The 20,566-nt window shown below is 39.2% G+C and overlaps 1 protein-coding gene across 1 annotated transcript in view; it reads right to left on the reverse strand.

Moving 5' to 3' along the window:
- The window catches only part of LOC150087168 (protein white-like), a 138,154-nt gene that overhangs the window by 41,547 nt on the left and 76,041 nt on the right, over positions 1-20,566 (reverse strand). The window contains exons 11-13 of the mRNA XM_090372389.1: positions 20,045-20,137; positions 16,307-16,364; positions 9,313-9,390 (exon numbers count right to left, since the gene is read on the reverse strand). Coding sequence (XP_090228515.1) covers positions 9,313-9,390; positions 16,307-16,364; positions 20,045-20,137 — 229 coding nt within the window. The remainder of the gene's footprint in view (positions 1-9,312; positions 9,391-16,306; positions 16,365-20,044; positions 20,138-20,566) is intronic.

Raw genomic sequence — 20,566 nt, forward strand, 5'->3', positions numbered from 1 at the left:
ATGTACTCCGCCATGTGGCGGTCAGCCAGGTGTTCCCTTAAAGTTTGCTCTGGCAGGTCCTGCCACCTACTTTCCTGAGATTTCAGTGACTAGGACCTAAAAAAAAAAAAAAATTCTTCTTTTTTTCTTTTGGGTAGAGATGGTATATTATACGCTGCTTAGGGGGGCTATAAGGAATAAGCGCTGGAAATGATAAGATTTCCTAATAGGTCAGGCATGAATTTTGGTGTTTTAAATTTGGACGTGTGGGGCAGGCGCTTTGTAACAGCAAAGAGATGGGAGGGGAGGTGGAAGACTGGGGGGTTGGAAATTGGAAGTAAGGGGTCGATAGGCAAGATGACCCCTGTTGAAATAGTGGGGCATGACCATGACCCACCAGAGGAGAAAGAGGGGTGGCAGGAGGGAGAGAAGACAGCAGGTCGTCCCCTCCCCCCTGCCAGGGAAAGAGGAGTAAAAAGCAGGCTAGGCAGAGTGTCTAGCCGGGGTGCCATATGGCTGTATGGCATCATAAGATGCAATCTTCACCTTTGTGTTAGTCCAGTGGAGGTCCGAGTCCAAGTTGCAATCTTCATCTTTGCGTTAGTCCAGTGGAGGTCCAAGTCCAGAAGTCAGGTCCAGTTCGTCACGTTCATGTGTTGTATCTATTTCAGGTGGTGACTAGTTCAGAGTTTTTCGGTCATTTCAGGTAGTCACGTCTGTGTTTTCATAGATTAGTGATGATGTGGCAGGGATCTTTGTCTTTCAAAGAGTTCGCGGGCGAAGACGGTGAAAGCCCGGTAATTATATTTTTATTGCAATATTATTTCATCTCGGTTTGGTAGCAAGGAGTTGATGCGTGTGTATAGCTGACATCTGAGCTATACACATCATAGTTGTCACAGTCATGGATAAGGTGTTCCCAGGTTTCCTCCTGACCACAGTTACAGCTCGGGTTGTCGGAGATTCCCAGCTCGTGGAATTTCCCTCTGAAGGAGCCGTGTCCCGTAAGAAGGAAGGTGGTGTGCAACCAGGGGAAAACCAGGATGGAGAGATAGGATATACCCTACTGACATCGGGTATACATTTTTTGGTGACTTGCCCTTTTGTGGTAAGATTTCATCTATTTTGCCAGATAGATTGCAGACGTTCAGTTAACCTCTTATTTTCTGAGGATTTTCTTTTCTGTGGATCTGTTGTGTAGTCTAGATAAGTTGTGGTTCTTCCTTTTGAATGTTGGTGTAGCAGCCCACAGTGCACAATCTCCAGGTCCAGGGGAAGGAAGCCCGCCAGGACCTGGAGCGCATGGGTGCTCACTGTGCAGTAGGCTTTAGTTGTTGTCAATAGTATGGATCGGTGGATCGACTCCAGCTTTTTCTTGTTGACTGCTGTTTTCTTTCCGATACCAGACCCTGCACCATACGCAAGGATAGGGATGAAGAAAGCTTTGTATAGAAGGGCGAGGGCCCTCTTCTTTAGTCCCCAGCCCGTCCTGGTGATTTTGGTTATGAGGGCAGAGAGCCTCATTGTTTTGGTTCTGAGGTAACAGAGTTGAGATGTGAAGTTCAAGTTTCGGTCTAGTATTATTCCTAAATATTTTAGTTCCTGTTTGAGTTTGATGGTCGCTCCATTAATTTTGATTAGTGGAGATCTACCAGGATCAAGATCACCCCTGAGGAGTATTGAGTTTGTTTTTTCGGTTGAGATCGTTAGAAGATTCCTCTTGGCCCAATCCTGTAGCATGTGTGTGGCATGATTGCCTATGGCTTCCAGTTGAGTCCTGCTGTCTGCGTGAAGCATCATAATCAGATCATCAGCATATGTCTGTGTAATGACATTTGGAATATCCAGATTTAAAAACTCATCAAGCACCAGTTTCCACAGGAGCGGTCCCAGGATGGATCCCTTGGGGAAGCCCTTGTAAACCGATCTGGACACAGAGATAAAGGGAGTGCTGACAGTGATTCTTCAGTTTTCCGGGTAACATTTCAGGCAGCGAAATAAATTTGATGGGATTTGAGCCCACTGGAACCTGGCCAGAACACTGGGCCACCAGAGGGAGTCAAAGCCTCCAGCGAAGTCAATTGAGATGAGGAGGAAATATTTCCTGTTACAGTTTCTGACTGCATCGACGATCCTCTCGAGGGTATCAATGGTGGAGCATCCTCTCCTAAAACCGAATTGGTTTCTTGACATCAATTGAACATTCTGGTATCGGTTTTCAATTCGTAGTCGCTCAACGAACTTGCTCAGCATCGAGAGCAGAGCGATAGGCCTGTATGAATCTGGCATGTCCTGGAATTTAGTGGGGGTTTTCAGGATAAGTCTGACTCGGGCTGTCTTCCACGAAGTTGGAAAGAAACTCTCCGTGAGGTATTGATTTGCTAGGTTTAATATGGTATCCGGTATAATTTCCACTGCCTTTTTTAGTATTTCCGGCTCTATTTGATCTTCGCCGGGAGTTTTCCTGTTTTGCATTTTGGCTGCAGCTATGTTGAGTTCCGTTATCGAGAAAGGGGGCTCCACTGTTTGGGTGAAGTATTTATCATTCCTCTCGCAGAGAGTTCTCTGTTCCTGCGTGTGTGTAGAGTTATTGAAGGTAGGAAGATATGGTCCAATATGTTATTAATGGAACAGTGCCAGGATCTGGTGTATGTCCCTTGAGGTGTTCAGGAGGCAGCAATGACTTCTCCCCTGGAAAATTTACTGGTGGTGACTTAATATACCACTCCCCAGGGGTCTGCATTTCCCACTGTGGATACAAGGTCTCCCCAGGAGCATCTCTTTCTTATTTTAATTTGAGCCGTATATTGGTTCCCGACCTCCTGGTATTGCTGTCTGAGTATGTCAACCTCTGCTTGGGGCCAAGATCTGCGTGCCTTTAGGAACCTTTTTCGGGCATTATTCACTCGCTGTCTTATTGCCTGAAGTTCGGGTGACCACCAGTGGACCGCTTTGGGAACGGGCTTCTTCTTCCTGATGGCCATGTTTGCTGCTTCAGTAATAAGCTGCGTTACTTTTTGTTGGTGTTGGTCTGGATTGAGATATTTTGGGTCGAAATTCCTGGCTTTTTCCATCTATGTCTGTTGGAATAAGTTCCAGTGTGCTTTTTGGATCGCGTATCTTGGCAAGAGAAATCTAGGTGGATACTGTGCTATGAGGGAGCGGCGGAGGTCAAAGGTTAGGACTCTGTGGTTCGAGGTAGTCCAGTATTCTTGTACCACCCAGGGGGAGAGATGCCCAACAATCGACCGAGTGGTGAGAGTTACATCTATATTTGCCTCCCATAGTGTGCTGGAGAAAATTAATGATTGATTAGGTCTGTTCAGAACTGCTAGATTACTGTTGGAGATGTAATCCTCCAGGTGCCGACCATTTCTTGCACCCCTACGGTCAGATCTTTCACTGTGCCAAGCAGGGGATCTGCAGTTGGCGTCCATTCCTACTATGAGTTTGGCATTCCACATTTGTAGTTGGATATTTTGCATATTTCTTGTCACGGGCAATACAACTTCTCCCAGACGGGCATATATAGAGGTGACATAATCCCCTAACGGTGAGGCTTAGATAGGTGGTAGACGTCAAAGTGCCCGGTGCATGGATGACTGGACCCAGGGTATCCCAGCAGAACATCGCCCAAAGCATGACACCGCCACCACGGGCTTGTTTTCGTCCCAGGGTGCATCCAGGCGCCATCACTTCTCCAGGTAAACGACGCACACGTACCCGGCCGTCCGCTTGGTGCAATAAACGTGATTCATGGGACCACACAACCTTCTTCCAATCACTCAAGGTCCATTTTCGACGTTCGCGTGCCCATTGTAGGCGCTGTCGCTGGTGAACCGTGGTTCATGGACACTCTGAGCGGCCTGCGGCTATGCAGCCCCATTTTCAGCAGGGTTCGATGTACTGTGTGCTGTGGCACATTACTCCCATAACAAGCATTCCAATTACTGGAGAGTTGCACCATAGTCGCCCTTCTGTTGCCACGTACCCTCTGGGATAGCCTTCGTTCACCTCGAGCATCGATGAGCTGTGGTCGTCCAACACCTCGCCGGGGGTTCTCGAGTTTCCCCTCAGCGGATCACTTTAGGTAGGTACTAACCACGGCTGACCGTGAGCATCGTACCAGCCATTTGCTGTTTCGGATATGCTCACTGACCCAGTCATCTGGCCATTATAATTTGGCCTTTGTCAAACTCGCTTAAGTCTGCTGCCTTTCCCATCTGAAGAACAAGAATAACACTAATTAACGGAGCTCAGTATCACGTGTTTTTTATACCGTGTCCCGACCCGCGCACGCACCGTAGTTCACCTGCAGTTTCTTCGATTTGCATAACGACTCGCTGGTCATAATGTTTTGGCTCATCGGTATACGTTGTAGTTGTTGATATTGGGTTTTAGGAGCATGGGCGATTCTGAAGTCGATTTTCTGTTTGTTGGACAAAAAAACCGAGTTTGCCGGAAAAAAAGCCATGCTTCCCTTGCTTGAGACCAACTCAGCCACTTTGTGAAAAAGATCCATAAAAATTCTTCCTGTCACCTACGGAATTCGAACTCAGGTCTTTTCCACCCGGTGTGAGGAAGACACCTGTGCTACCCAAGAGGAAATAATAGGTATAAACTAGTTTGTAATCAAGTCACAAAGTAGGTTAGGCAAGCTAAGGCAGATTACAAGAAGTCTCTGGCAAAGATTAACAACAAAAACTTCTGTGCATATATTTACAGTAGATCGGATCGAATCACTTGGGACCACTTGATGGGTTAACTGTTGATGCTCCTGCTCAGTTGCTGACAAATTGAACAGGTATTTTGCTTCTACATTCACACATGAGGTTCTTTAGAGGAAGGGTTGCCAGAAGTTTTTTCAAACTCTTTGTGATAACTGAAAGGAAAACGGAAGAAAATTGTTGAGGCCGAACATAAAAAAGCACCTGAAGTGGATGGGATCTATCCAATCATATTAAGGACAGCAAAGGAGGTAAGTACACCTTTCCCCATAATTATATGATCACATTTTGATTCTGGGTAGGTCTCAATGGACTGTAGATATGCGAATGTATCCCCAAATCATAAATGGGAATCAAAAGGTGACATGAGTAATTACAGATCTGTTAGCATAAAGTCTGTTCCAGAGAAAATAATGGAGTCACTCGTTAAAGAAGTAATGTAGGACCATCTAGACAGGAATGTAATTATAGGGCAGTCACAGCATGGATTTGTTAAGGGGCGTTTACTCTCTAATTAATCTGATAGATTACTATGATGCAGTGACCAAGGAACTGGATGCAAAAAATAATTTAGATATCATAAAATTGGATTTCAGGAAAATTTTTGATACTGTTGCACATAAAATACTGCTGTATAAAGTAGAGCAACGTGGCCTAAAGGATAAGTTACTGCTAAGGAGAAAGGGATGGTTAATTTGAAGAAGCCAGAGAGTGGTTATCAATGGGCATTGCTCTTCGTAGGCTGATGTTATTAGTGGAGCCTCCGGGGTTCAGTGCTGGGTCTATTGTTGTTTTCTGTATTTAATAATGCTATTGATGAAGGTATATCAGGCTTAATATTTAAGTTTGCAGATGATACAATAGTTGCCATGGCCGTTAACAACAGTAATCAAGGTGAGCTATCAAGGAAAATTGGGTCGATCGGCCGAGAAATGGCAATGGAAGTTTAACATTGACAGATGGAAGGTACTGCATATGGGTAGCATTAATCGCATAGTAACTTATCTGTTGTATAGTACTGCACTCAGGATACTGGGAAATGAAAAAGATCAAGGGGAAATTGTGCAGCCAGATATAAAATTCTCTGAGTAGTGCACACATGCTTGCCAGAACAACTCATAGGATTTTGTCAATGATACAAGGAAACTTTGCTAGCAGGGATAAGGAGGTGATTAAATCTTTGTACAAGGCTGTGGTCAGTCCGCATCTTGAATATTGTATATAGGCGTGCAGACCTTACTTTAGGAAGGACGTAGATCTGCTGGAACAGATGCATAGAAGGGCAACCAGATAGGTGAAGGGAACAAAAGGATGCTATTACTTAGAAAGGCTTCAGTTTTGCAAATTGTATCATCTGAAGACTGGTTTGATTGGGGTGATTAGACTGAATTGAGGTGTTTAAGGCCTTAAATGGACTGAGTAAGCTGAAGGTTAACGCCATTCTTCCTCTTGTTGAGACTATATACATGAAAATTTTGTTCTCTGGGATCTTTACAATTGGACTGTAACCAATAAGCTTAAAATCAGCTTGTCAAAAACAAAGATGATGATGATTCTTGGATCAAAGTTGGATATCTCTCGTCCTCCGTTGGTCAAGATCAACAACATTCGTCTCCCCACAGTTAAAGAGAACAAGGTTCTAGGAGTGGTAATTGATTCCAGTCTCAATTTTATTCCTCCCCTGACAAACTTATCATCTAAAATACGTATGGTGCAATTGTTAGGGTGCCCCGTGTTGAATGGGGTCGCTCTAGAAAAACTTTAAGGATCTATTACAATGCAGTTTTCCTCCCTCTGGTTATGTATGCTGCCGGTGTGTGGTTTCACAGGGCACGGCTCAAACACTTCAAAGAAAAACTCGCGTCCTTGCAGAGAACCATCTTGCAATGTATAGTTAAGGCATGCAAGACAGTCTCGACGCAAGCTCTGCAAGTACTAGCCAGAACATTAACTTTAGACTTGCAAGTTACTTATAGAGGATTTTTATACAGACTGAAAAACCAGATTGAGACCGAATTCCTTGGAATAACCACCAACCTTCTATATGATACTAAAAGAGAAAGAAGGAGACTGTGGAACGAGCTGATTAATATCTGGCAGTCTCGATGGGATACAGCTCCCATTGGTGCAACAACGAGAAAATTTAAAGCACAAGTTTCATTTCTCCTTGATAAACGTGTTCGATTGTGGTTCTGCATGGGCATATTCACGTCCTACCTGTTGACACGGCATGGATCGATGAACCAGAGTCTTTTTAGGTCCAATTTACTACAAACAGACCTCTATTCGTGTGGATCACCAGAGTGTTGGGATCACAAATTGTATCATTGCTCCCTGGATCACGATCTCAGACTTCCTCTTCATGCACCTACTCATTTTCAACCAGGACAAGAGTCGTCTCTGCTTAAAGCTCGGAGCCATATGTGATTCTTCAGGCTTTCGCTCAAGGCGTTCAGTGTCGACAGATCTCAACAGGATGCAGCACAATGGTCCTGCTGATTCATAGCTGGTTAGATCTCTTTTAATAATATATAAACTCAAATCCTCAAGAAGTGAAATTTTTCCTCGGCCTTTTGCTTTTCTTTCTTTCTCGCAAAATTAACTGCTTTTCTTTCTTTATTTTATTTGTTTATTTATTAAATTGTTTTTTTTTTTTTTTTTTGTTTTTTTTAGCAGCACCACTACCTTCTTTCTTTTCATTTTACTTATTTTTATTTTATTTATTTATTTATTATCTTTTTTTGTATTATTTTTATTATACATGTTTTGTTTTATTTTCTTCTACTTCATTTATTATTTCATTTTTATTCATTTCTTTTCCATATCCAGCGCCATGGGTGGTCGTTTTTTCCTTTTTTTCCCTCTGGAATAAGCCCCCAGAGGATCCTGGCCTATCTTCTGGCAACATCAGATGGGCCAGAGTCTCTCTCTTGAGACAGTACGTGCTTTACATGGACTGGCCCACCTTCCCGTGGTGTGGACGAGTACCCAAAATCAACTGTCCAGGTGACTGGTGCTTTTGGGTAGCCAAGAGGCCAGAATAGAACAACAGAACACTCACATAATACACACACAAACCTCCATCACACACATATCTGGCCCATTTGTAGTGATACTGTTCTTCACAGAGATACAAAGCGGAGTTGAACAAACGTTCTAGGAGCCGCCCTTTACATATACACATGTCCACTATATACATGAGAGTGTATAAATCAAGTTGAGGAAGGGTACTGCACGATAGATGTGCGGAAGTTGCCTTCAGTGGGTGGTTGATTGTTGGAACAGGCTTCCATCTGTTGTTGTGGAAGTGGACAGTGTGAATAAATTGAAGAAAGTACTAGACAAATTCTTGGAGGATATGGATGGACGAAGTTTGTAGTTTTTTTGGTTTTTTTGCTGATGCTATATAAGCTTGCTTCCTTCATCATTTGCCACTACTACTAAAGCAACTCATCTTAGAGAAGGAGAGAACACCCGTATAGGTTTTCAATGAAAACCTATAAGCCTGGTATTTACGAGAAGACTTTTAATTATTACAAATCTAGGTTTATAACTGTAAATTTTTCACCAGATTTTAAGCAATTAGTTACCTCATCATTTTTTGAGAACATTTAACTGATTTCCACTACTAATAATGGAGTCAGATTATTGGAGTTCTGGAGTCCCTGATGGAAATTACAAAAGTAATGCAGTAACCAACATTAATGTCATCATATGTAATCCATTGAATAGACCTTTATGATAGGGCCAATGTAAAAACAGCATCAAGGCACTGACTTAGATGACTTCTGCAGGTAATGAATTGGAGAATCCTTATTTCATGCGCCAGTGCCACAAGCAATTATTGAAAATTTGTTTGGAGAAGTGCCACCTGGCATTATTCTAGATCTATTCAGTTTTTATGGATTCCAGCAAAAATTGCGAACGTAACTCATATTTTTGAAATTATGAATTCAATTATTTCAAGAAAGTTTTAGTCTGTTTAACGATATTTTTAACAGTGCATACCTAATAATTTAAGCACTAAAATTTTTGAAAAGTTAACAGATTTTGAAAATAGTTAAATGGCTGAAGATGAAGCACATGTTTTTTTTTTTTTTTTACACGGTAGCTGCCGAGTAATCAGTTCAGGCTCAGGCAGCATGGTTTTAAATTCCGGAAACAAGAGTCTTTATCCAGCAAACAGGCCGCAGAACATACTCAATTATAGACAATAATGTCTCACAAACTTGTTTGTTTTGGTTATGAGAAAATTGAGAAATAGCTGTATTGTTATATGATAATAATTACAGGCCTACCTATGTTGTTGTTGTTGTAGGGTTTTAGGAGCATTAGCGACTAAGGCCATATTGCTCCGTGCATATTGTCTGTAAACTGCATGTTCTGGGGTCGATTTTCTGCTGGACGAAAAACACGAGTTTCTAGGAGAAAAAATCATGCTACCCTCGCATGAGACCGACTAACTCAGCCACGTTGTGAAAAGGCAGGCCCAATTAAAATTCTGCCCGTCATCGACGGGACTGGAATTCGAATGAGAAATTTGCAAATGTGATTTTCACCTACACAGAAACGCAAACAAAAAAAGGATGTTAGAAAATTTTCTTACCAAATGAACAGGCTGCGTTGGCTATAAGAATACTGATGATAACACACATAACGTACGCCACCAAATCCACTCGAAGTCCTGTAAAAAAATAAAAGGTTTTTCTCAGTGTTTTGATTGGGCTGAGATTTGCAAAAAATTCCTTGAAACGTTAAAGAAAACTGATGCCAGTTTATTCTGTATTATTTGATAGCATTTTAGTCATAAAAATAAGAAAAGTAAGTGGTATATATCTATCTATTATAAGCTTACGGTTTTTATCCCTCATTTGTTTCGCTCTGAACAATATTTCTTTACAAGTTCAAAATGTTAAGTGATACTGTAAATGTACAAGTATAGCATGAAAGCACCATGAATTTTTGTATAAACTTTTATTATATTTAGTTTAATATGGTGTAATAGATGGGCATTTTTGAGGGTTTGTCCCTCCTACTCAGGAGCGGCTCTTTGGTAGGCACTGAGGAACTGCAGCACCCCCAGATTTTTAAATCTAAATACATAATTTAAATGTATACAGTTAATGGAGTTATATGAAATTTTGTGAAGAACAATGCAACGCAATGAATATTTTTATTAACAGGTCCCGCATATAGTATACTCATCTTCAATTTCCAATAATCATTTTAATAATAAACGAATAAAAACACGAAATTGTTTTCAACTTTGAAATTTAATCGTAGGTGGAACTGTGCGCTACACAGTTCCACATTTTGGCCCCAGTGGTTGAGTCAATGCCTAGTTGGCAGGTTGCCAATATGCAGTTTTTAGAGGTGATAAAATGAGTAAAAGGAATTGTGGAACGAGCAGTGCCAATTTGAATAGTGAACCAAACTTGAGAAGGAAAGAGTTATTAATCTATTTTCAACAAATAGAAACCGAAGAATGCATTTTATTTTTAAATAAAATTTCGAGATTACCCAAGTCTGTTAATGGTAAGTGTCCAGTTAATGTTTTGTAGTATTTTTAACTTGCTTCTTATTATTACCATCTATATCTACATGTCTTATAACCAAGGGAATTTAATGTAACTTTAAGAAGTAGCACACCCGTACATCAGAGTCACGAGCCGTCACTGCTCCCACTTGAACTTCCTGTCATTCGTTCAGGGATGTACAGTAGTTCGTTGCATGTGGGAGAACGGCTGCAGACTAGATGTGAGGAAATTTTATTGTAGTCAAAAATTATCTGGTTGCTGATTGTTATTTAATAACCCATCACGGCTTGGGTCCAATCGCTTCAAGATATTTTTTACAGCATGGCTAACAATCAATTACTCTCTTAGGGGGATGATTCAAACCCTGCCCGAAACCTATTCACATGACCTGGTATTGTGGAAGCGGGCAATTGGAATATATTTAAGGAAGAAAGACAAATTAATAGATGAGATGGATAGGGTTTTTTTTTTTTTTTTTTTTTGCTGACGTATAAGCTTGCTTCTTTGTTTCTATTATCACTACTGATACTAAGTTTTCAATTTAGTTTCCTTAGCAAGTACGCTCATGCACCTGTTCTGCACAATCTCTAAATTATGCGAGTCCTTTGGTCGGTTTGCCTGTTTGCTGTGTGAAAAACCGAGTTTACGCAAGGTATAAACATTGATAGCCTCGCCCAAGAAACTCAACCACCGTATGAAGAAAAACCCATAAATTTTCTTCGCGTTATTAGTGTCGTTCGAATCCAGGCTTTTTTTTACGCGGTGTAGGAAGACTGATTATAACCACTGCGTTACCACAAAGGTGGCCCTAAGTTCCAGAAGGCAGGGACCATCGGTCCTCTTCTTTCCAAGGAAACTATCTCTAATTCCTTGTTGAGTAGAGAGTTTGGGTGAATCACTTCAGTGATTGACATTTTGTTTCTGGCTCAAAGTGGTATATCCATGTTTCATCATCCGTAACAATCCAGAAAGGAATTTCTTTGAAGCAATTTCGTTCATCAGAACATCTCATGCAACTGCCGTGAACAAACGAATATTTTGATTTTTGGTCAGTTATTAAATTCACACTTCCTTTGCAATTACGCGCTGTAGCGAAAATTCTCTGTATGTTGTATGCCGATCCCATCAAATGAGATCATCCAAATATTGCACATTGCTCGGTGTTACTGTCGTCGTTCAGCGACCACTGGTAGTTACTGATGAGAAGTGGAGTAACCAGGGTGAGGCAGGTGGCGCACGTGCTCTGGGCGCCAAATTTGGAGGACAACTTTTTATGGTTAAAAAATGAAAAAATTCCAAACATTTTTTTATTTGCCCCGGGCACCATCAGCCCTACGTACGCCATCAACACTACTGATGAGGGTTAGTTTTTCCTTGTTCTGATGTACTGTTGTGAAGAGCAGTGTTCGAGCCCCTGATTTTAGTAGAGCCAATGATATAGTGATTGTAGTAGATCCAGTGATATAATGCATTACCTAAGTATTTAGTAAAATGTTTCACCAAAAACTACCAACTTACCTTACCTACTGTACATTTAAACATTTGGATACATTTTAAAATAAAAGGGAAATATACGCGATATGTATATACCAAAAAAAATCCTGTGATGTAATTAATTGCAATTATTTTGCTCCTAGTCATGAAGACAAAGTTTTTTCTTTTTTTTTTTTCAATTTTTTAGTACAGAAAGTGAATGAACTAAATAACAGTTAGACTTATAGTGTTCTATCAATTTCATAACCATTCCAAAGTGTTCTATTATTCAAATAAAATTTAAAAAAAGTTATTTAATTTACACAGTGATTTACATTTCTAGCGTGTTATTAAACAGTATTCATTCATGACAGTATTCATTCATGATTTATAAGAAAAAACGAGCGAAAAACAATGACTTTTATGCACGAACCGAGAACAATTTGACTCTGCGCATCCGCCACATTGCCCATTCATTCATCCAATAAGCGCATGGCAACGACGTAATATCCATTGCTTCAGCTACAATATAACGGTATACAGATATGTTTTTTTTTTTTTTTTTTTATGTAAACCCCAAACACGAGAGGTATTAGAACCTATAGTACTTAGTACCGTGCTTGGGTTGGAGGTTGCGAAGACGAAAGAAGATATTTGTTGACATTGGACTTATGTATTGGACTTATGTATGAAAATAAATAATAATTTCAGGATTTCTATTGTTATTATTTTAATGAAATTTGGGATGGCGTAACAAATCTTTGAAACAGACGCAGATATAAAATTTCATGAAAATCCATCTACTACGAGCCGAGTTATTACTTGTGGACGGACGGACTAATCATTCATAGTAAATTCAAGAATCACATTACGCATATACACTGAGTGATCACTGAATTATGACCACCTACTAATACTTTGTAGGTCCTCCTTTTGCCTTCAGTACAGCAGCTATCCGACCGTGGCATTGATGCGTTCGGAAGGTATGGCCAACCAAGCTGTCTGTAATGCGGTCAGCAATGCAGGTATGGAGGTGATTGGTGTATCCACACGCCTGATATGCCTTTTCATAGTGTCCCACAAGTGTTCTATGGGATTGATATCGGCGGAGTTCGGAGGAGAATCGATATGTTGGAAGTCAGAACTGTGTTCCTCAAACCATTCCAGCACTACAAGTGCCCGATGGCTCGGCGCATTGTCATCTTGGAAAACACCATCGCCATTCGGGAAAAAGTGTAATATAGTGGGACGTACACAGTCAGAAAGCAGTTGACGATAGCGGAGACCAGTGATACGTTGTTCCACATGCACCAAGGGTCCAAGTTCTTGCCAGTGAAACATGCCCCACACCATGCAACCGCCTCCACCGGCTTGCACTTTTGATACCATGCATGATGGATGCAGAGCCTCATGTTGTTGACGCCAAATCCGTACACGACCATCCGCGGTGTGGAGTAAATAACGTGGCTCCTCCGACCAGCACACCTTCTTCCAGTCTTCTAACGTCTAACGTGCATGCTCTTTGCACCAGACAAGTCTTTTACGCCGATGAACCTTGGTTAGGAGAGGATGTCGTAGGGGTCGCCTGCTGGTATAGCCCATACGTGCGAGCGTGCGACGCATGGTAATGTCAGATATTGTTCCGGGTTGGCCCATGTTGTATTGGGTAGTCAACTCTTCAACAGTGCTGCGCCTGTTCGCCTGTAAGAGTCGTCGGACCCGGCGCTCACCTCTAATATCAACCTTTCGCTGACCTTTGCAGTTTTGCTGTCGTATCGTTGTTTGATCATTTTGACGCTAGTCCTGGTACACTTTAACTACGGCGACTCTCGAATACTCCACCAGTTCAGCTGTTTGGAAAATCGAGGCACCAGCTCGTCGATCAACCACAATCTGTCCTTTATGAAAGTCCGATAAATACTTCCTTTTATCCATCACTCGGAATTTTACTACCTACTGAACCACTGACACTTTATCTATGCTACGTAGGTCGACAAACTGCGAACTCTCGTACCTCACGTGGTCAACGGATCGCATTCAGTTTTCATAGGGGTGGTCATAATTCAGTGATCACTCAGTGTATGTTAAGTGCCGAAAAAGTTCAAAAAATGTCTACAAGGAAATAACTGTCTATAAGGAAATAACTCTATATTACCTCAGTGATTACATAGTATCTCTAAGTATAAGTATTTGGTTTTATATGGTGGCATCTTTAATTAATATAACAGTAAACAATAATTTAATACCGTATACCGAATGATACGAATATTTAAAGAATTTTAGAAAGCTACGCCTCTAAGTCGGCTATTACAAAGACATTTTACGTCAAACAAATATAATATTGCGTAAGTACACACCCTACATAATTCCTGTCACGTACATATAGGATGTACATGACAGGAATAAAACCGCCTATTCCTCTTCAAAAACAAGTAAGCACGTTGAGATCAAGTTGGATCCATAACCTTTCTTTACTGAGATGCAGTAAAATTAACTTTTGTGGGTAGTTACCGAGAAAAACCCGCCCCCATTATATGGGTTAATAAAAATATTTAATTCCAGGTTCAGTTTCTTTACCTTATAAATTGCAATAAGTGTTAATACAGTCGGACTTCCCAAATTCGGCAACCTTGGGACTTTATACTTGCCGGATCATGGAATTTTCCGGATTCCTCGTGGTCATAAAAAGCCGTGCAAAATACTGTATTTCTATATCGCAAATTACTATACATCATATCACCCTTTGCTATCAAACCCCTAGCTTCTTAAGCTGTAGTGGGTATTATTGTTGTTCTGTATATGTTCCAGTTGCAATAAAGATTAACATACTCGTATATGCACAGCATTGTATATTTTGGAATGAAAAACACAAATTTACGCATAATCAACCTCGCTGAAGTTCCAGTCTTCGCCTTGCAACCTCTTTCACAATACATAAAGAGTATGAGTTTGTGAAGGCCCCAGCCATATTTAATTTTCTTTAAGGCTATATAATTAAAGCTACATAAGCACATGAAATATACAAAAATATTGCTTCCTCTGCAACTGGTTCTATTTCGCTCTTGGCGTTACTTCTTTTCTAAACAGCTACTCACTCAAATCTCAAATCCATCCTATCATGGAATATTGTTCCCACATCTGGGGCGGTGCACCCATAACCTTTCTCGGGCTTCTAGACTTCATTCAAAAGAGGGCAGTTTAGGTTAATTCACGACCCATATCTTACAAAGTCTCTCCACGCTCTTTCTCGTGGCGCACTATGGCCATAGACGTCCATGCGCCTAAAAAATTCTCAAACAAACAAACATATCTTTCTCGTAGACGTTCTGTTTCGGCTGCATGCATTTTCTATTTCTATTAGCACTGTTCTTCTGAATTGGATTCTGTCATTTACCCTCTCTCTCTTCCAAACCAGTTCGAATACGTGCTGCAACCAGTCAGCATCCTTTTACTGTCCAACTTCAAACTCACTGAACGAACTTTTCTTCTTCCTCATTCTTTTCCTCCTCAACTTCCATTTTCTGGAACAACCTTCCTTCATATGTATTTCCAACTTTATTTCTTCCTCATTTATTCATTCGACTTCTGTTTTCTGTAACAATCTCCTTTTGTACGTATTTCCTGAAAATTACGTGTGAAGGGAGATTTATTTCTGCAAGTCTAATGTTAACAAGTATCTTCTTTCATCTTCTCAACCTACAGGCCACGCACGGTACTAAGTACTACAGGTTCTAATACCTTTCTGTTTGGGGTTTTCGTAAAAAAAATAATTAAGACTACGAAAAGCTACTTAATTTTCTTTTTAGAGGCATATGAACAAATAGAAATGGATGAAAATTGCTGTGTCAATGTTGTTTATTTAAAAGTTTAAATTTCTAAAAGTAGAAAATAGGCCACTGAAATTTTCTATAGCATTGACTAAATAGTAAATGTGCTTGGTTAATCGTTAGTTCAGTCTAACTCTTCATGTACAAATCCTGAAACCCATAAATTAAATAATACTTCGCATATTATCACTTATTGGGCATGACAATTATTTTGTAACCACCTTACTCACAAGATCTAAACCTCAGACTTACCTGCGGGCCATTCGAAGGGCCACATTGTGTACGCAACAGAAGTAATTGATAACTGGAGTACGAAGAAGAATTGAAAATACTCGCTGCGCAAGGTGTATTACTCCTACCTCTAAGCCAGTTTGCCACTTACTATTACATCGTGCTGAAACGTGTTTAAGCGAACAGAAGTTATTCCGAACACTTTTAGTTTAAATGGTAAATAAATAATTGTACCTGATTCTTTGGGAAAAAATATTAATAATTATCAAATTATTAATATTTTTTTCAAAAACAATAAATGAGGTGTACACAAAACTTAAAAGTTACTGCATCCCAGTTACTTTAGATTGAAGAATCTACTCTCTCTCTCAATTGTATCACGATATTACATAACTCTTTCTCCATGCTTATCTTTTAATTTTAGGTGCAATTTAATTTTAGGGTAAATTTTAGGTGCAAATTTTGTACTTCTCTTGAATTTTGCTAGACTATAATTTTAATTATTAGCGTGCTCATAAATATTCCAACTTACCCACTGTCCAGTACACTATGGTGGTGAAAATAATTGGAATTACTAAGAACACCGGCACCTGTAAACAACATGCATCAGCTCATATAAACCACTTTGACTTCATATACGATGGTTGTATACATTATTATTCTTATAACTATAATATACTTAAATAGCATGAGAATAATTTCAAACAGCAGCATAGTTACCTATAAATTAGTTAATATACTGCATTTGATCTGCTAACTGCTGCGCATTGGTCAAAGATGGAAAACGAAATTTCTCATTTTGTATGTTTCGGAGTACTTGACTAAGGGTGACTGGACACTACTCCTTATGCTTTGAAAATGTTTTATTTGAATACAAGTTATAAGTATTACGCTCCTATTTCACATGATAAGAGCCCTTTAAAGAGGCCACAGTGCCCACAATATACGCACACACGTTCATAATTATGAGTGCAATTGATTGCCTTAGGTGTCATCCCTCCCTTTCCAGTTGGAATAGTTCAATTCCAGCCCTTCTCCTCCTCCCCTCCCCCCTCTCTGAAATACTACGATGTGCTATCCGTTTAATGTAACCTTAGATTTTTCAAGAAGTGAAGAGTCAGCCATTTCATTTCACCATGAAAAATATTTCTGCAGCACCAATTCCACTGATATGATTTGATAGCTGCATTTACACTGAAAGTAATTAACAAATAACGCATTAACTGTTCATTGATGAATTCGTACTGGGAAAAAGTTGAAAGTATAATATATTTCCAGCTTTCTTATAGTTTTCTTTATATTATATTTTTATAGTTTAGATTTTTGCTAATTTATGTTTACGTTTAGTGAATGGGATATCAGAAACTCATACAGAGAATTTATTTTTAACAAATCACGATTTCAAATTAATACTTTAATGTTTAAAGTATTAATTTGAAATGAAATGAATATGAAATATGAAATGAATAAAAGTAATTTGAAATTATTTCATAATACTTTTCAAGTAATCTTCATCTGTTTCTTTCTCAGTCGTAATTTACATAAAAAAACTATTGAAACCAAGAGATTCAATCAAAACTCTTAGTAAAGTGGTACGCGAAAAACAGACAGAGAAAGATCCTCTTCACAGCAGAAGGTCCTTAGATGAATTTCCGTGGAGAAAAAAACTTCCAGTGAAGATATTGTGAAGTTTCTTAATCAAGCCAAAACAGCATGCACCACTGCAGAAGCACAGTTGCTTCAGGGTCCCAAGGTCATGGCCCCCGACCAACGCAATTACTGTAAAGAGTAAAAGTTTATTAGCTTTTAATATGTATATGAACCAGAGCTCCAGACTGTCTAAGTCGGATATTGCATATTACATGGCAGACGTTTCAGTAGGATTCCGTTTCTACTCATAAGGAGTAGAAATGGAATGTAAGGAAATCTGGTTCGATAGCCATGTCCCAGATTTCATTTTCTTTGGAATGGGCTTCCAAGGGCTCGTGAACCTAGTGAGCTGAAACTCATGGTGTGGTAGATTGAACGATTAGAGGTGAGATTTCGACTTATATACATTTTCCAGGATAGGGAGAATGGTATTAAGTTGAAATCTACATAAAATCCTTGTAGCCTCTTTCTGTAGTTATCTTTGAGCAAACTGAGTTTGCTTCTTAGTGCATCGATTCATATTGTGAAAGCACTTCTCCATGAATTTCCTTTGTATTGCACTACTCTAAATAAAAAGCACTGCTTCGTTTAAAGTGTATGTGTCACTATTCATAGGATCGAAACCAGAGTCTGGGTAGTGACTTACTTTAAATAACTAGCAGTATACTTCTCAATTGGAGCAGTGCATTTTATTTAAAGTAGTGCTATACTTAGGCAACTCGTGAACTTCCACAATATGAAATCGATGCACTAAGTAGCATATCTACTTTGCTCATAGCTATGTACAGAAAGAGGCTATGTTCAACACGTACGATAACTGTACATAGCTTGAGGCTTTTTCCCAGACTTAGTTATATTGGAATCTGCATTGAAAATAAAAAAAAAACTTTGAACGCAGATTTCAACTAATGTATTCTAATGCTTACAGTCAATTATACGAGTACAATGATTGTAAATGTGAAAAAATTTCTAGATAAAATAATGTTAATTGAGGATGTAATATCTGATGAACTGAATTCAATTTTGTTTTTAACGTATGAAACATCCTGTAATAGGCAGTTAACAATATTTTACTTATTTTTAAAGCACAGATATATAGGCCTGACGTAGCCGAGAGGTCAGGAGCGCGAGTGTAGTAGCTACTGCGGAATCAACGACGGAATCTGCTTTGGGCCCAGAAATACAAATATTAACCAGCAGATTCTTAAACAGGGGTTACCCACTTGCTATAATAGACAGAATTAGGGTACAAGCTAAGGTTAGAATACAAAAAACTACAACAACCAACAACAGTAATATCAAAAAATACTTTATTTTTGTCCCATAGGGTGAACAGTGGTATAAACAACTTAAGAGATTCTTTAAAGATACCAAATTTAAAATTGTAGCCAGGCCAATACAGAAATTACACACTATACTGAACAATCACTCAGTCCTTTCCTCTCGTTAGCAAACACAAATAAATGACCTGGTATTCAACATTTTTTGCGGTGATTGCGACTCGTCTTACCAAGGTTCTACGCGGTTTCCTCTGAATTTTCGTGTTAATCAACACGCGGCCTCAGTTCGTTTTTCTCGTTCAGCAGCCTGTTATTAGCCAGAAATTAGCCTTTCATGACGTTAATGAAAAACATACTTTTTTATTTAACGAGGCCAAAATACTTAGTGTCCAACATAATTATACGAGACTATTAATTGCAGAAACCGTCGAAATTAAATTACATGACAATTCTGTTAATGTTTGCCGGCCATATCTAATCTCCGATTCGTGGTCTTTTACGCGCATGCGCGAAGACAAATAATCCCTATTTAAGTTTCATGCTCACCCCTATTCGGTAATTTTCTTTCCTGTGATCGCGACATACGGTCGAAAAGCGTTGTCAGCTTCAGAAAGGAAAATCGTTTTGCAATTTTTTCGTTAAATTAATTTTTTACTTAATTTTTAATTGCGTTAAATTGGGTTTTAATTGTGTTCGATTGATTTTTAATTATTTCTTACTGTAATGTAAGATTTTCAAATTTTTAATTGTTTTCGTTTTCATTTCTGGAGAGTAGCACACGGAAGTATTCTACGTATCATATTGAGGTAAACTTTTTCTTATTCTTTTACAAATAATTGATTTATTGTAAACTCCACTGACCTAGTGGTCGTGCCGGAGTGAAAACAAAAGCATTTTTAATGGGCTTATACAGAAGATACACTGCCATAAGATTCATTCAGTTTCAGTTTATTAAACTTACAGAATCTATACTGCGGATCTTACATTCAGGTCATGTAGGCTGAATCTGCATACTCAATGATGCCACAGTTCCTATAAAGCTTTGGTACGCAAGATTGAAAAGCCAATTTAATGATATTCCAACGTTATAAATGATGAGACCCAAAAACCTGATGCCTTTTAATCAAGCTTCTTGATTTTTTTTAATATCATTAATAAATCAGTTTAGTTTTGAGTTCCATATTAAAATATGTTCAATAACATATGATCACGAATAAAAGGAGAATTATGAAGGTGAAACTTTCTAAAGGTAATCATGGATGGATAATTTTAATGTTATTTAGGACATGCTAACAATCCTTATAAAACGTAATGGTTATAAAGAATATTTTTTTACTCACCTCCGCCATTGTTTTAGACAAGAAGTATGTGTCCGTCCGATACATTCCGTTAAAATGCTCTCTCAAAAAAATTGGTATTTCTAAACAAAACGCCTGCAATCCAACAATAAATAACATCTCAGCACCAATATCAATTATCAACATAAACAATTAATATCAACACGAAAATAAACTGTAATTTATATATTTAATTCATACAGTGTAATTTATATATTTAATTCATACAGTGTAATTTATATACTTAATTGATCCACTTGATTAGATACATCTACCTCATTGAAAATAGATCCCTCAGATCAGCGCCTGGATTCATCTTGGTTTTGATTCAACGAGGTGTGGAAAACATGCCACAAGGATGCTGCCACCATTGTACACTGAAAGGACAGAATTCGTGGGATACCTGGTTCCTGGGCAACGCAACACTGTCACTGTCCGTTATAACCACCTGGTATATACCAGGTGGTTATAAAATAAGTTTCCCTATTCAGGAGACCCTAGTGTCAAAACGGTTAGAGTTAGCGC

This window comes from Mastigoproctus giganteus, chromosome 4 (genome assembly GCF_048544385.1).
Source record: "Mastigoproctus giganteus isolate SK-2022 chromosome 4, ASM4854438v1, whole genome shotgun sequence".
In the NCBI taxonomy this organism is placed as follows: domain Eukaryota; kingdom Metazoa; phylum Arthropoda; class Arachnida; order Uropygi; family Thelyphonidae; genus Mastigoproctus; species Mastigoproctus giganteus.